At 34.3% G+C, this 18,831-nt stretch overlaps 1 protein-coding gene across 1 annotated transcript in view; it reads left to right on the forward strand.

Moving 5' to 3' along the window:
• PTPRQ (protein tyrosine phosphatase receptor type Q) overlaps positions 1 to 18,831 on the forward strand; it is a 231,921-nt gene that overhangs the window by 138,957 nt on the left and 74,133 nt on the right. The window contains exon 31 of the mRNA XM_081058782.1: positions 4,327 to 4,650. Within this exon, the coding sequence (XP_080914908.1) occupies positions 4,327 to 4,650 (324 nt within the window). The remainder of the gene's footprint in view (positions 1 to 4,326; positions 4,651 to 18,831) is intronic.

Here is an 18,831-nt window from a genome sequence, read left to right on the forward strand (position 1 = left end):
GTGGTTGGTGGTAGATTTGACAGAAAGGAAAATGTCTAGACCATACTCCCTAGCTCTCATGGGGAAAGAGCAGAGGCTACGATTTTAATGCAAATGAAAAGTCAATCAAAAACTTCTGAGGTATCCCCACTGCACCTAGGATAAAACTAAAAATCTTTAATCTAATCTAGAAGGCTCAACATTGTCTGATTTTGGCCTACATCTCCAACTTTCTGTCTTCCTATCCATCTCTTGTGGACCCAGCATCCTTCTTTAAGTGTTTCCAATGTGCCACACTCTTCTCCCTCAAAGTCTTAACACATCCTGCTGTCTTATACCTGGGAAGTTATATGTTATCTGTCAGGTCTCTGATTAAATTATAATTTATCAGAAAAGCCTTTCCTGGCCATTTATCTAAATCAAATTCCTGTTATACCCTCTTGTTCATTTGCTCATACATTCAAAAAATATTTATTAAATGCCTACTTTGTTGCAAGTATGAATCTAAACCTTCAGATACACAATCTAATGTAGATGGACACTTGCATGTACGTATATAATATATAAATAAACACATTTTGGAGTAATTGCTCAATCTTTTTTTATTGCTATGAATGCAGAATCAAAATCTTTCTAGATCTTTGGTGTAAACGTTAGCGTGAAGTGGAGATGAAAATAGTATTAGATCTATTTGAGGTAGGTTTTCAGTGTAGATCTGGGATTTATAGGAAAGTAGCTATCAGTTCAAAATAATGAAGGCTGTGTGAACTAAGAGAGGTATCTGGAAATAAATTTTGAAATAAAGCCTTAAGATTTTGAGTTTCCCATTGCTCTATATATTTAAGCAGAGGTTAAATAAGTAGAGATTGGCCATTTTGTAGAGAGAAGTTGTATTAGTTTTACTTTGTTGTGTCACAAATTATCACTTAATACCTTAAAATAATATCCATTTATTCACACACTGTTCCATAGGTCAGAAGTCTGGACCTATGCTGTGCCTGGATTCTCTCTTCCGAGTCTCACAAGTTTAAATCAAGGTGTCAGTCAGCTGTACTATCATGTGGAGCTCAAGTCCTCTTCCAAGATCACATGGCTGTGGCAGAATTTGGTTTCTCACAATTGTAGGACTGAGAGATGTCCTGAATTCTTTATCATGTGGCCCCCTCCTTCTTCAAAGCCAGCAGTAGAGAAATGTTTATACATTTAATCTATCTCGTGCTAGGCATCTTACTTCCTCTTTTTTAACTAGCCAAAGAAAAGTCTCCTCTTTTATAGGACTCATGTGATAAAATCAGGCCCACTGGATAATCTCCCTATTTTAAAATAAACTGATTTGGATTCTTAATTACAGCTTCAAAATTTCATCACATCAGCACCTATATCACTCTTTGGTTGAAAAACAGGAAGAAAGTGTGTGTACAGGGGCCAGGAATCTTAGGGGACATCTGCCTACATAAAGGTCAGACATAAAATGTTGACCAAGATCATCTCTCACAAAAATAGATCTATTATATAAAACTTTACTTATTCTCGGTTGCTACCATCTTGTCCCTTCTTTCCTGAACAAATCAAGCGGTGTAAGATTTAGTCCCTTTTCCTCTTGTGCAATTACCAAACTGGACTTGATAAAACATACTTTTGAACATCTTAATTCTGACACCTTGACAGCTTTCCATTGCCGGACAAGCTATCCCTCTGACACCGTCTGTCCCCAGGCTATTGTACAGACTTTCTGTTTGTTATTGCCAATATGAATTATAAACTATAATCACACTTAAGTTAGATCAGATTACCCCTCTTCTAGAATCTTTACAATTAGTGAAATCCTACCTCACATGCCACCTTTTGTCTTAAAACTTTCTCCAAACCCCCAAATCAGTCATATTTCTTGCTTTGTGTTAGAATAGTTTGAAACTGTGTTTTATCTTCAAGTGGTCTGTGTTTAAACTTAGTGGCTGAGGGATTTTAATAATTAAGAAATTCTACTATTTAGCCAATTCTAAAATTTCTTCTTCTACAAAGATAAATTTTTCTTAAATTTTTTTTCTCTAATTGTTTTTCTACTTAACTAAAGATAGAATAGTGGTGTATTGTAATGTATCAAGTATTCTGTTTGTAACACTACTTTAAAGTTAATGTCTTATTAAATGCAGTAATAGTTGATGATAAATATTAGTATTTGAAAACAGAGTAATTGAATCTGATGGCTTTAAGTAATTTACTCTTTGTTTTCCATTGCATTAGACTAGCTCTTCTCTTTCTCATTTCAGTAACAATATATGCCATAGGTGTGTAGATAACCCAGTAAAAATTTAAGAGGAAATCTAAAATTTTAACTTAAAGTCTAGACCTCTCTGCAGAACTCCAGACTTACACATCTGTATATTATTTGACACATCTTCTGGGAATTTGGTAGGCATTTCAAAGTTAACATGCTCAAATAAATTCTAAATCTTTCTTCCCAAAGCATACTCCTTCTGTAATCGTCCTCCTCCTGGTTAATAGCAACTTTATCTTTCTGTTTGCTCGATCCAAAGACCTTAGAGTTTTCCTCTGCTACTCTCTGTCTCTTGAACCCCATGTCACACATCAGAAAATCCTATCAGCTCTCCTTCAAATTATATTAGAATCTGAATGCTTCCTTTCATTTTTGCTGCTATGATGCTGGTCCAGGCCATCATGATCTCTTGTTGTTGACATTGCAATAGCCTACTAATTATTCTCCATTTTCACCCTTGTCTCCCTTCAGTCCACTCTCAACACAGTAGCTAGAGTGATTTCATGAAAACATGTTAAAGCCTGTAACTCCTCTGCTCAAATGGAAATTATAACAGTGTTCTACAATGTTGTATACAATCTAGCCTTCAGTGTTTTTCTCAGACTTCGACTCCTACTAGCCACACTAGCCTCCTTGTAATTCTTCAAATATACCAAGCATAGTTCCAATTTAGGGCTTTTAATAGTACATTTTCCTCTGCTGGGAATGTTCTTCCCTCAAATATTCACATGGTTAGTTCCCCCACCTTCATCAGGAATTTCATGTCTTCTAACCAGTGAGGACTTCTCTAACTGCTCAAGTTAAAAATTCAATGTATCTGGAACAATCTGTCTACTTCTTCCCTTCTTTACTTTACTCCATAATACTAACCATTATCCAAAATATTACATATAATACTTACTTATATTTTTATTGTATATAAACCTCCTGAATATAAATTACACAAGGGTAGGGACTTTTGTGTGTTTTATTCATTGTATTCTCAGAACCAGTAATAATACTTGACATAAATTAGATGCTCATTCGATATTGAAAGTTGAATTAATATGATATGTTTAGGAATAAATGGGTTTTCTAAGTGATGACTTAATAATTATCTTATTTTTAAGTGTGAATATTAACATATAGTTTTTATGAATGATATAAATTTCATAGAAGTGATTGTTGTTATTCTATCTCTGCCTTCTGAGTAAAAGCCCTTGCACATGTACAGAAAAAGGCATGGTTGAAGAAGGTACTTAAGCCACTTAGTTCATTGTTCTTCCATATTTCTAACCATAGCATGATTGTATTTATTGTCAAACAAATGGCTATTTCTAAAAAAACAGACAAAAGCATCTGTATCCTGAATCCCTAACCAGGCTGAGAGCTTGGCACATGGTATTCATATAACAAACCAATGGTTAAAATGAAATCTAGTGAGAGGTTCCAAGTAGGACTATGTGATTATAGGTAATATACAGATACCGTCGTCTGTGTATTAATATCAGTGTGCTGGATGATGTTCTAGAAGTGGTTTTGTTAATTTTAGATATATGCAAGATAAAATAAAAATCAACTACTTATATAAATTATTAATTCACTTAATAATCTTGTTTATTTAAAATCATTTCCTAACCACATTTCCTATATATAAGATTCACTTGTATCTATCCAAACATTTAAATATAAGAACGTCTTTCTTGGGAACTGAATATTAAAATTCAGACCGTACCTAAGGTATGTATAAGATTATATGTGCCTGCAATTTTCTTTTGTACCTGTGCTTATATACGAAGCCAAAGTTTGTTTATGTAAGTAGTTTCTGAGTGAATTGGGGAGTAAAATTGGGACTAAAAAAGAATCACAATTATTTTGTCCTCTACGTCTTTGAACCACTGGTTTTTGAAACATCACCTTAAGGTTCTGCTCATTAAATATGGGGATGTTAATCTAAGGGCAGTTGTAACAAGAGATACTTTATGACGTCACTAGGTGCATAATAAAGAAATATTTTTAAATCCTGTTCCTTCTGTTCATAAAATATTTGCTAACTCTAATCATTTCCATTTTTTCCCTTTAATTTTCAGTTCCCAGTGTTCCCGCAAATATCGCCTTTTCAAATGTTCAGTCAACTAGTGCAACATTGACATGGATGAGACCTGATATTATCTTTGGCTATTTCCAAAATTATAAGATTACCATTCAACTTCGGGCTCAAAAATGCACAGAATGGGAATCTGAAGAATGTGTTGAACATCAAAAAATTCAATACCTCTATGAAGCTGACCTAACTGAAGAGACAGTGTATGGATTGAAGAAATTTAGATGGTACAGATTCCAAGTCGCTGCCAGCACCAATGCCGGCTATGGCAACGCTTCAAGTTGGATATCTGCACAAACCCTGCCTGGCCGTAAGTAATGTCCTGTATGTGTGTATATACTTCTGCATTCAGCACAAAGCTCTTTAAATGCTTTTCCGTAGAAATCACTCAAAGTGTAGGTAACGGTTGCTCTTACAACTTAAGTTTTATATTTTAAAACTAACTGGTTGCCCTACTTGCTTAGACAAATCATTAACATTAAATAAACAAATTTCTATTATTACTTCCTGAACACTGTCTACACAGAATTGTGATGGCTTCCATGCAGCACAAAGTGTGTGTGTGTGATATATATATATATATATACACACTGATCTCTATTCTATTCTGTATCTGTATGTTAATAATTTCTGCTTAATTCAATTGTATGTAAAACAACTGAACATAATTACTGAATTATTGCACAAACTAACTCATGTAGTAACATATTTACTTTTAATTGAATTGAATACCAATGGGAAATTCATTTTCCGTCGTTATTATGGCTTTCCTCAAACTTCCAGAGTTGTGCCGAGGTCCTAGGGTCCTATATAGCAAGCGTTACAGGCCTGTCTTGTGGTCTATCACGAGGCTTTACTGACTGCCCTGGAGAACTCTTAGTCCATGTCTACATTTTTCCTTCCTATCTGGAGGGCTCTGTTGCATTTAAGCCAGGCTTTACAACCTTTTCATTGACTTCATGCCTACACACACACACACACACACACACACACACACACACACACACACACTCGTGATAGCTCAGATGGATTTGTCTTCTAGCAGCTCTTCAGCTTGTTCTTTTCACCTATACAAAATTCTGAAGCGAAGAAATGCCAAAGGTCTGACTCCTAGTTTGAGATGAGGAGGAAGGGAAAAATATAGAGAAGAAACACAAAATCTCTCAAAAATCTCTAGGAGATCTTAAATGTTCTTATTCTGCCCTGTGGCTTTAAAGTCTGCTTGTATAGTAATTATTCTCAAATATGCATTTATTTCCAGCTCTGACTGCTCGATAGAACTCAGATCAGTATATTTATGTGATCCATTGATATCACTGGGCATGTGTTTTGAATATCCTCAAATTAGCATGGTCTAAACACCAAACCGTCTCATCTTAAATTTTCCCTGTCTTAGTAAGGTGCACCACTCATCTGGTTGCAGAAAATGAAAATGTGGCAGTGTTCTCTTCTTCTACTCTGCCAGTGATATATTTCTACCGTGCCATCTCTATATATCCCTCCATTTGCATTGTTGCCATATTAGTCCTATCATTTATGCTGCTACCATATTAACCTGACTCACTTCCTAAACTTTCAGGCTGATCTTTTTAAACCTAAATCAAATGATGTCACGTCCTGTTTTTTTTTTTAAACTATCCAATGAACCCATTGCTGTTAGAATAAAATTAGAATTTATTAACGTGATTACTAAGCCCTGTATGACCTCGCTTTTACCTAATACTCTAACCTCATTTATAACTGTTTTCCTACTTACCATTACCCACTAGACATTTTTTCTGTTGCCTAAACACACGAAACCCTAAGCACTTAGACTTTTGCACTCTCTGTTCCTTTTGACTAGAATATTCTTCCACCTCCATCTTCCCATGAGCAGCTTTTTATAACACATACCTCTACTTAAATATTCCTAATCAGAATGAATTTCCCTGACTACCCAATTTAAAATAGCTATGCAGTATTTTTCTAGAACATCATCTTGTTTAAGTGAATATCTATAATTACCTGATCATTTTTTATTTTTATTTATTTGTTTGTTTTAAGAATCTGTCTTGACCACTGCTATTTCCTTCTTACCTAAAATAGTGCCTAGTAACACTAGGTATTCTATATTTTTTGAATGAGTGGAACTTGACTGAACAAGATAATGTGGGTAAGGGAAAATGAATTGTTTTCCACTGCAGGTGATGGGGAGGGTGATGTTGCCATAACAAAGAAAAGAAAAATATGGAAAAACCAAATTTGGGTTGGGTTTATTCAATAAGTACATTATTTTGAAATTGTAGTTGAGAAGAAATAACTATTCTAATATAAATAACTAGAAAATAAAAAGAAAATAGATGCTAGAGATTAGAATATAGGTTAAATCAGGGATTTTATTCCTTTAAGACAATAGGAATAAATAAAATCACAAGTACAACTTTGATAGAAATGGGACATTGACTGAATGAAAAAAATTTAAAATCCCAGAAGCAACTGGAAGTTACTTAAAGGGATCAGACAGATACCATAATGAAATAAGCAGGCTGATGTAAGGCAATTGGGAGTGGTGGAAACCCTGGCAAATTAACAGAGAATGCACTGTCTAAAGTGGTACTCACTACTCACCCCTGGCTGATTATTGTCCGATAGACAGGCTGTGCTACTAGGACTTCTGATGTTTTCAAAAAAACAGGGAAGTTATATTTTTTTAATGTAAAAATCTTCAATTTCTTGCTTGTGACAATTTTTTATTATTTAATTTAAAAGCATTTCATTGTTCAAACCAAAGACATCAGTAGCCCAGATCTGGCCTGTGGGCAGCTAATTTTGTAACCTTTGGTTAAATAGATCTTGTGTCTATTTGTCTGCTGCCACTAAGGGTGTCTGTCCTACTCCTTATGAGCATCTGACTGGTGTACTACCTGCCTCTTCCTACTACACTGAACCAAGAAGTTGACTTTCTAAATGTACCATCTCTTCAAGTACTCTAGATGCTATGATAGATGTTCAATTAGGATAAAACAATATATCACAGGATCAATTCAGAAGCTAGTAAATGAAACTGGGAAGATATATTTTTAAAGAATCCCATGTTCTAAATCAGAAAATTTGGAAATCTTTGTACTCGAATGTCATTGCTTCCATCCTAGTCCCTCCACTTCCTATCCCTTTAAGGTCTATGATCCTCTCACTAGAATTTGGTTATTTTCAATTCCCTACTACTCCATTTTGTTTATTCTGCTTAAGAAACATTGGGGAAATATATAAAATATTTCACAATCAGTGTAAGCTTTTTTTTTCTTTTTCTTTTTAAATAGCATTATTTTCCTAGTTTTACCAGGATGTCTCTCTTTGCCACTGGTGGGTGGTTGGTTGGTTCGTAGGTTTGTTAGTTTTTCGTGGAATGGAGAAAGTAATCTTGGCTTTTCCTCACCCCAGCTTCCCGGTATTTACTTGATGACTAATCCACAGAAGGCCTTTTTCATGGAGTACCAGTTTGTCTTTCATCTGATATTTTTCTTCTCACTGGGTCTAGTATCCCATTGCCCCAATTTGAATTAACCATCACAGAATATTTGAGGATGAAGAAATTTATCTTCACTTAAGTATATTTTCTATACTACTCCCATTCCCTTTTCCTTTATTGTTGAGAACTGATTTTCTACTCGGTTGTTTATCAAAAAATACAAACACTTTTCTATTTCCAGAGGATACAGGGAAAATTGCCTTTCTTCCACTGTGATTAAGAGAGAAATGTGAAAATATTTATATATTTCAGAATTTGTAATAATAAACATATGATATTTTTGGCATTTTCAAACATACTAGCTTTTCAGCTTAGTATTCATATATGGGTGAGAATAATAAATTAATTGTGTAGGTTATAAGAATGAGTTGGTTGCTCTTTTAGTATCAGGAATTGAGGTGACATTTTCTAATGATAAACATATTCATATTTCATAATTGTACAGTAAAAGTGTTTTATTTATTATATTAAGCCAAGGAAAGATCATCTGAGATTACATTTGATATAAACAACAAAAAGACACTACGTATATTATTGCAAGATAATACATATGGTGTACTAACGACGGTATGAAAATACAATAAATTAGAACAGTCAAGCAACAAAAATTTTGAAGAGCAGTAATGCTTTTAAAGTTAAAAGTAAGTAATGCTTAGATGTTGATTCTGCATACCAAAGATAGAAAGTATAGACATTTTACAAACATAAAAAATAATCTTGATGAAGAAAATTAGTAAGTTTTGTATTACCTATCATTGAATCAAGAAATGTTGTTTCATAAAATGATGTAAGAAGATAAAATAGTAAAAGTGAACAATTTTTCTGAATTATAGAAAAGACGAAACAATATAAATTAGTATAAAATTCCTATTGCATTTTATTCTAATGGCATCAGCTTGAGTCTAAGCGCTTACTAAAATAGAACTTCATCAAAATCTGCAGCTTTTGATACAGAGATAGCAATTGATGGCTAGTTTGAAATCAAATTATTTAAACTTTGAATAACTCAAATAAAAGACCACCCAATTTGAATATTAAATATTATAAAATGTTCTAAAATGGCTTATAGAATGAGAAAATGTGTCGTATTTACTCTCTCTGAGCTCGTAAAGAACATCCAAATTGAAAATCCAGGGAGCAAAGTTAGAAATGCCAGCTGAGAATTAAATTGGGTTACTTTCTGAGTCTGAGTCTACCACTGTACACGAGAGTGAATAGAGAAAACAACATTCAGCTGACTGAAGCTAACATTTCTTTCTCCCACATACTCTGATGTAGGTGCTTGAAGCCAAACTACTTTTCTCCTTCAGGCATCTATACAATAGTCATAACTCTTTCCTTCATACTGAGTGTGTATAGATACAAACAAGCACAAAAATTACAAATGGCAGAACTATTTGACTTGAAACATTGAAATCTTGCAGATTACTTTACTAATCTCTTATTTTTCTGATTATCCTTATATGCAAAAGCAATTTGAGTTGTGTGTGTGGTAGGAATATAGACTGGAAAGCTGTTAAGTATCTCTGTGGTGCACATTAGGTACTTATAATGCCGAGAAAATGTACAGCTTTAAAAGAGTACGGGTGTGAAATTAGTATGGAATGAAATGGGACTCTCATAATGTGCATCTCCTAGGGACCACCAAGACTGGAAGAGAGCAAGAAAGGAAAATTCCTGGGGTAACACTTAGGTTGTGAAAACCACAGGATACCATACTCATGAGGAATTTTAACTACCCAAACATCTGTTGGGTTAAAAAAAAAATTAACAAAACATGCCTCATCAAAGAAGATTCCAAGGAATGCAACTTTATGATCTAAAAAGAAGGAAAACCAAACAGAGGGCAAAGTCTGCCTTATCAGTTTTTAAAATAAGAAATTGTAAAAGAGTTTCAATTTCCTTAATTTATTCTTAATGGTGTAATGCATTGATAAGGTGGTGAATGCTATCATAACAGAAGTAGATATTATCTTTTCCATAAAGAAGCAATTACATGATGGTAAGAAGAGACGCTGGCCGTAAATAAATAGGAAACTACAGTCCAAGATGTGAAGAAACCCATTTGGTGGCAGTGCGTTTTTAGAATAGGCTCTATCCTATGGCCACTAGAGGAAATGAATATAATTTGTTCTAGACATGATGGTTGTACTTCTGTGAAATTAGTTAGATGCTGTTGAAAGTCTTCTAAGTTAGTTGCCTAAGATTCCCAAATGTGTAATTGAAGACATGTCTTTCTTCTAGACCTGTAGATTGAAGTACTGGTCTGACCATTTCGGTTTCCACAGACATCTCAGACCCTATGTTACCTTCGCATTTGCCCTACCACAAACTTTTCCCACCTTTGTGTTCTCTGTGTCAGTGTATTGTACTGTTATTTACCTAATTGTTCAAGCCAACAATGTTGGAATCATTGTTAATTCTTCCTAGTTACCCTAATTCCATACTTGAGTCCTATTAAATTCACCTTCTAAACATCTCTGAAATTTATATTTCTCGTTAAAGTTCTCTAAATCCAGACCCTTAAGATTCATATCCTAGAGTATAATAATAGGTATCTAAATTATCTTTCTGCTTCCATTTTCTCTACCCTCCATCTGAATTCAGCTTCTAAAACACCTATCTGACTATGTTATTCCTCTGCTTAAAATATTTGATAGTTTTCTATTTTCTTGTTATGTAAAATTCATTCTTTTTAATATGTTATAGAAAGTTTGTTATGATTTTGCTTATATTCTCCATACATGCCATTTCTTTCTCTTTTGTGCTCCAGACTCTTTTTTCCCCCCTGTCTTCTTTTGGAGAGAAGCTGCCTATTTTTAATGTTCATACCGATTACCTCTTTTGCAAAGTCTTCTATAAATTCATCTTTCCACTCCCACCTCCCAAAACTTGTTTCTAAACTACTGATCATTTAGGGTCATAATTATTTATTTCTCTCTCCTTTGTGGAACTCTGAGCTCCTTAAAAGTGGAGATGACCAGGTGATCATGTCTTATATGTTGTTTTACACTCCATGTCTACTCAATATTAACGACTAAATGAATACAGCATTTGGAATCGAGGAAGGCATTTAACTGTAATGTGAGAAACTATTTCAATGTCAAAATTATCCGTATTTCAAAACAGTTCATACTAATTTTCTTCAAATTTTTATTTTATATTTTTTGTCTATAACTTGTCTTTCAAATACTTACATGATTATTGCCAAAATTAAAATTTTCCTGGTTACTTTCCATGTTTGACATGTTCAGCTTCTTTCATTTCACAAGATGAGTCAATTTTGTATTGTTAACATTTTTTTCTCTTCATTAATTAACATAAGTAGTATGAATTACTGCATGTAAGAAATAAATATGTATGTATTAGGTTGGTGCAAAAATAATTGTGGTTTAAAAGGTTAAAAATAATTGCAAAAACTGCAATTACTTTTGCATCAACCTAATAGTAAGTAGAGAAGGATTTCAAGCAGTGAAGGAAAACAATGCCTATTTCAAATAAGTTCAAGTATTAACAGTATCAAATGATTAAGTAAGATAAAAAACTCAATGAATTTATATAGCAAAGTGGGATCATAAGAGGTTGATAGTCCATGAAGAAAACAAAGGAGAAAATTTGGGCTGCTAAGTAAGATTACAAAGAGAAGACATTTGGATAAAATCATAATTTATAGGACATTATAGTAAGCATATAAAATTAAAGCATTTAATAAAGTATTCAACTATATATTTAATTCAAAAAAGCTTTTGCCGGTTACTAAGCAAGTTTTCCAGAATTTCAATGAAACAAATATTTTGAAATATTATTACGTATTTCAGTAAAGTCACTAAAAATCAAGGGATACTATGAGGATTATCACTATATTATTTTTTAAATCAATATTATAGAAAGTCTGGTTATCCTAGGAAAAAATGAAGAAAAAAATCTTTCCCCCTGTGATAGCTACCTGCAGTTTATCTTTAAAAAAATTCAATTGAATTCTCTCACTTTCTCATCTCAAACTTCAAATCTCATGTTGAATTGAATTTATTTGGATTTTTCTGAGAATCTTCTTTCTCTTGGTTTAGAAAGAAGTATTAAGTAGGCTTCATTCTTTGTGATTTTTGATCATTGACCTCAGTTCAGGTCTGCCTTAGTATTAGGCCCTGGGTCAACCAAAATTCAGCTCTGTTTTCTTCCGCATTTAGTAATGAAGTAGGGAGAACTCTGATTTGACCGGAAAACTCTCAATTCTGAAAAGACTAACATTGCTACGCCTGGTTGTTTAGGTCACTTGCTGGTTGGGCCCAGTAACTGACTTGAGAGCCCTTGGTTGAAGTTAATAACAACAATCACAAATCTCATCAAGTGTATACTATATGCTGGTACTATTCTAAGCTATTTTTACTTTTTTTTAATTTGGTTATTTATATGTATATATGTGTGTGTGTGTGTGTGTGTGTGTGTGTGTATACATATATATTTTTTCCTTTTTTATTTTTTCTTTTTTTATTAGTTTCAGGTGTATAAAACAATGTAATAGTTAGACATTTACACCCCTCACAAAGTGACAACCCCCCTCCCCCACTCTACTATCCCTCTGACATCTTTTTGCACATTGATTCATTCATGAATCTCATTAATTTTTAGTGTAGAGCCTGTGCTCTTAGCTCTTAACTAGGACTTGAGCAAAGCCTTGTGCTATGAAGGTACTAAGAGGTGGAGAGATGCTAAGTAGGATTACAAAGAGAAGATATTCGGGTGAATTCATAATTTAAAGGACATAATAGTAGACATATAAAATCAAACTACTTAATAAAGCATTCAACTCTCTAAATAATGTTAAAAAAGCTTTTGCCAAGTTGCTAAGCTAGTTTTCCAAAATATAAATAAAAGTATTTTTAAATCTCATTTGCATAAGCAAGTGGAATGTTTTTTTCAGCAATAGCACTAAAAACCAAACAATTAAAGGAAATTGTAAGGATTATTACTATGTGATATTATTTGACAACTGGAACTAAGAAAGACCTGGAAATTTTATACAAGCTTCCAGTTAGTAACCCAGCCATCTCCATTCCCAAACAAACTGGATGGGACTTTGCCTGTCATACATAACCTCAAACTACACTTTTGGTTCCTTTTCTCTTTAATGATACCCATGATACTTATTTCACCCTGATTATGCCTGCATACAAGGTAGGGGAGGACAAAGTAGCAACATTTATCCTGGCCCTAACATTCCATATGGTGATGGCCTTGTCTGAATTATTCCAGGTTTTTCCTATGCAGAGATTCAAGACAGAGCAAATAGTGCTTTCTTATGTTCTTAGGGAACACGATGACCTGATGACTTACGATCACTCTAGGAACTTTGTGAATGGGAAGGAGTGATGGTAGAGAGAAACCTCTTCACAGTTTATCTAGAATTAAAATAAATGAAAGATTGGAGGAGACCGTTCTCTGGAGTCTTTGTTGGCTGGATATACTTTTCTATGTTTATCACTCGCTTCTAAGCCCTCTACCACTCCTAGCCCTCACAGAAACAGTAATTTAACCCCTTTTTCTTCTTTGCTACCAAGAGTGGTAATTATTGGTCACCTTATCTAAAGAAAAATGGCACTGCTTTTTCAAATGGCATGTTGCTGTGTAGCAGTGGTTCTTAAACCTGTACCACAAGCATAGAATATTTTTCAGGGTGAGGGCCCTGCTTGTTAAAACACAGAGTGCTAGGTCCTACCCAAGGCTTCTGATCAGTCATTCTGAGATATGGCCTCAGAATTTGCTTTTCTAATAATTTCCCAGGTAATACTGATGGCTGTTGGTCTGGAGACTACATTTTCATAACCACTGTTGTAGAAAGTTGTTTTATAAACATGATGCTTTCTTAAAAGAAGATGCATTTTCTGGTCCTAAAAACAATAGTACTAATATTAGAAGATTTTAAATCATAACCGGCATGGCTAATATTGGAAGTGAGAGGATTTTTTTTGTATTATTTTTTTCAACTTAAGCCAGTCTGAAATGAGTCAGAAAGACTAATTAAATAAACAGCAAAGAAAACAGAAGGTAAAGGGATTAGAAAGTACAAATTAGTAATCACAATACAGCCACAGGTATATGAAAGACTGTTTGGGGAATATAATCAATAATGTTGTAAAGATTTTGTAGGCTATCAGATGGGCACTTGTCTTATTAGGGAGACCACTTTATGGACAGTGTAGACACCTGACCACTGTGCTGTACACCTGAAGCTGAAGCTGAATAACAGTGAATGTCAACTATAATTAACGATATTTATAGTCACAGGATGTGGAGTACAGCATAGGGAATGGAGTCAATGGAATTGTAACAACTGTATACGATGTCAGAGGGGTAGTAGGCTGGGGGAAAGGGTATCACTCTCTGTAAATATCTAACTACTACATTGTTTTGTACACCTGAAACAGACATACAATGAAGTCTAATATTGTGGACATCATAAATCATTGTCATCATTCTCAGTACTGATCAAGTAACCTAATCAGACAAATGCTTAGGCTTGTAGGATTTGCCTTTGTGATACTATCTTGCTGTTGGGAAATCTAACTATAAAAAATAAATAACGTCTTGTAGAACAGTAGGTAGTGCTGCATATGCCAACAGTAGTGTTCCATGCTGGGCAGTGAAATCACCAGGCTCTAGGGAAAGCCCCAACACCAAGGAAGGACAGCTGATTACTGCAGTGTTGTAACCAGTGGGATATGCCCTGAGATGCCTTGACCTGAGTAAATACGGTCAATGTAATTGCTAAACATCTCCCAGGCCCTTGATGTCCTGAATTGTTTAAGGCACAATAAATACACCCAAGCTACTCAGCCACTCCTTAGTCCAGAGGACATCTAGACCTCAAAGCAAGTCCTTACAGGTGTGTGAATCAAAGCCAACACACAATCTTGGACATCACTAATATTTGTGCAGCTGAGGCAAAACAGAGCCCTTTATTTAATGATGACTGTCGCTAGGAATTTGGTGGTCCAGTGTACCAAATTCTGAAACTAAAATACCCTGAAGGGCCACCCCTTTAAATAAACTTGAAACTGAATGTAAATTCAAATAGATATACAATATAAATCATTTGTGTACAGAGTTCAACATTTTCTGTCTTGTGAGCTGCTGTCAAATCCTTAATTTATTTTTGTTTATTCTTTTAGTGAAACCACTAGAGCATGGTGCACTAAAACCCATAGAGTACTTTCTGTAACGTTTTTCATCATTAAATTAAATTTACAGGGATCTACTGAAGGCAAAGTCACTAATAAGTCTTTGAATGTGCTTATTCTGAAAGTATAGTATTAGACACACCAAAATTTGGTAGTTCTTCATCAATGTGGCACAGACTTGGGGCATTCAAACTTTTATATGGACTAGGTAAAATGATGGTATCTCCAGACTCACCTTTCAGCTAACACACTTAGCATGGGGACACAGATGGATGGGAAAGATGACCCTGACCCACATAAGACCCACATTCCTGTGCAAGGATAGAAGCATGATAATCAGGAAATGATGGTTGTTAGTTACAGAAAATGCATTATTGTGAAAACCAGGAGGAAAGTGCTTATGAGAGGAAGTGATTGGATTATGGGGAATGAGAGAATAAGGATAGATCATTCCTACTGAGTAAATTGCTGTGATTTATAAGAGAAAGGGTATAGTGATATCTTGGCCCATTACTGACGAGATTCATTTCACAAACAATCCTAAATCAGAATGTGACAGTTTATGGGGAGACAAACAAAGTCTCCCAAGAATGTTTATAAGTTACCAAGCTTTGAAACTGGCATATTTTCAACTCCCATATCTTTATTGCCTAAGTTTCCTTTATTTGGTAGTCAACATTCATGATTGTAATTTTGTATTCCCCTTATGTGAATCTAATAATAATTTACTATACACTGTGATAAAAGAGATAATACTGGGTATATTTTATTATGTATTTTAGAATTTTGATAAATTCCAAGAGAAAATGACCTAAAAGAAAGTTGAAATTTTTATATACTTATAAGTACACTCTAATATTTAGACATTACTAAAATAATTAGCTACTATTTTATAATAGACTTCAGCATATGGTGTTCTAAAATTTTCCTCAAATTATCTATGAATTAATCAAATGATCATTTTCATTGTTTTATACAGATGAAATATATATTGCTATATATTATATGCATATAATCACATGTCTGTTCAGTTATGTATGTGTTTGCTTTTATTTTTTAGTTCAGATTTAAGAGTTCTTATTTCATCATATTCTTATCCTTCAAGAATACAAATTGTATATCTCATTTCAAGAGAGATTTTTCACAAAGGATTCAACAAAGGGAACACTTTTATAACAAAACTGGCAATTTCATTAAATTTACTTAAAAAGGGAATGTTGTTTAGAGTGATTGTTTCTTAAAAAAAGAAAGAAAGAAAACTGGGAAAAGTTCAAGAACAGCATTAAAGCACAGCTCAGCAAGGGGCTAAATATCTTGCCATTTTATAATGATTGATTAGTGTATAGACCTTAAAATATTTAATAGTACAAGTGATTAGTATGTGCTATGAAATATTTTTGAATGTCATTTTTCTCTCAGCTCTGCTTGGGGTAGCAAACACTCACGGATGAGGGCTTTGATTGCTAGTATTAAAGGAATGATGGCAAGGTTGACATTTTGCTATGAAAGATAAGAAGTTGAAGCAAGGCATCATACTGCTTTCTGAGCTTGTCTACAGAAATATTTGTGAGAGTATCCAAGGTTTTTCCTTGGGAAATGGTTTTGGATCTGTCTTCTATTGAGACCCCAAAGGTCCAGACTGTAGAGCAGAGAAGACATGGACATATTTCCCTGGAAATATTTCCAACCACAAGCTACCATCAACATAGTCATGGAAAAATCTTGTCGACTTTCTTAGTCACAGAATATTATCAGTAAGCTGTTTGTGATGTCTGGGTAACAATAAGGTACCACCTTGTCAACCCACTAGAATGAGTTAGGATTAAAAGTGTCGTCCCGACAGCCATTGAGTTGGTATACTTTATAGAAGTGTATGAATCAAATAGATTCTGGAGATAGTCGGTCCTCTTTTGATCTAATTCATTTGACCCGTCTCTCGGGTAAGAGTTAGATATCAAGCACCAAAATCTATAGAGGCCCCTTCTAGTTCATGATAATAAATGATGGCTTTAGTCTTTTTTGTCCACGATAACAGTTCTTACAAAGACGTGAGCAGTGCTTTTAAAGGCCCTACACAACTTGGCCCCCATTTCCTCTCTGATTCTCATTCTGACTTATTTTACTCCAATTTCACTGGAGTTCTTCTTATTCCTAGAACACACCAGGCACTTTTGCACCATCCATTTTCCTCCCTGTGACACTCTTCCTTCAAATACCTCCATGCTCCTTTGCTTCCTTCTAATCTTTGTTTGAGTGTCATCTGCTTAGAGAGGCATACCCTAACCACTGTATTTGACATAGTAACTTCCATCAGCATCCCCACTCCCATTATCCTGCTTCATTGTTTGCCGTGGGATGTATCACTTCCTAACATGGTACGTGTTACTTGTATATTATATATTTACCCAAATTTTTAAAATAGATATTATTTGTCTCCTTCCACTAAAATAGAGGTTCCATGATCCCTGTTTCTTTGCTTCTATTCTCTGTCCCCAGCACCTCAAAAGTGCTTGGCATGTAGCAGGTGTTCAATAAACAGTTGTTGAGTAAAGAAGAACCTTTCCATACTAGAAACTCTGGAAGGATAGGTCCGCACCTACTCTGATCACTGTGAAGTGCTTTGTGTTCTTAGTGCCAGGAACATAGAAGGTACTCAATAAATATTTGTTGGTTGGAATGAATACATAAAAGCCAAAACTATTTGGGTACAAATAAAGAGAAGGGAAATCACAAATAGTTTCCTGTCTTTTACTTGAATTGTGTGGCCTGTCATAAAATTGTGTCTCTGACAGTGATTCTTACAGAGTTAGAAGGTAGGTTTTGCCAAAACATTAATAATCAAGGGGCCTAATAAATTCATGCTTAGCTTCTCACCCATTCTATTTTATAGTCAAAGACAGAAGATAGATCATTGAAACCCACCAAGCATTTTATATTTTTCAAAGCAATTTTCTACATGAGCAGAACATGTAATAATTATCAGTCACGGTATACTTGGTCCTGAAGCCTATCTACTCATTTTAACATTTTGAATAAAAATATTCAGAGCTGCTGTTTGTTACGGAGAAGGTGGGCATAATATTTCTAAGGAATATCCAGTTTGAAACGGAAAAAGAGTTGCCACTCTTGAAAATGGAGTGCATTACTCTGTGATGCCATCCAAAAGCAATTAATTATGCGCTTGGTTGGGAGTCTTCTCACAACTCTGATTTACTATGTTTAATAAACTAAACAAGTTATGCTACAATTTGAGGCAGTTTTCATAAAGCTAAAAGTCATAAGACTGAAGAGCTCAGGATATGCAGATTCCATAATCTCTTTTACTATAGTCATCAGACCCAATTCTGTCATTATTATTAGCATCTCTCTGCTCATCAAAATCCTGAATCCTGGACCATCCTCTCCTCACACCCTACCTTGGATGCTTCCCTGGGCCATTTGGACTGAATCTCTGAGTCAATGTTCAGAGTATTGTGCAAACATCAGAAGAGGTACAAGTAGGAAGGATGTGTTTGTCACCCCAAAGGAATTATCTTACAGAAACTTTCTTATACCTGTTTACTAGATTCCTCTATAGTAACATTTGAGTACTGTTATTAAAATATTTCAATGCTATTTTTAAAAAATAATTTTATGGGTTGAGTTTGCCACTAAATTCCGCAGATATCATTTCTTTTGAAAATGTATTCCAAGTATTAAAAAATTATCCATAGGTCAAAGATTGCTACTACTACTAGCATTTTAAATACCTATTGAAGGTATTGAGATAAACCTTTTAGCTCTTTTCAGGACATGTGAATCACTT

This window comes from Rhinolophus hipposideros (genome assembly GCF_964194185.1).
Source record: "Rhinolophus hipposideros genome assembly, chromosome: 9".
In the NCBI taxonomy this organism is placed as follows: Eukaryota; Metazoa; Chordata; class Mammalia; order Chiroptera; family Rhinolophidae; genus Rhinolophus; species Rhinolophus hipposideros.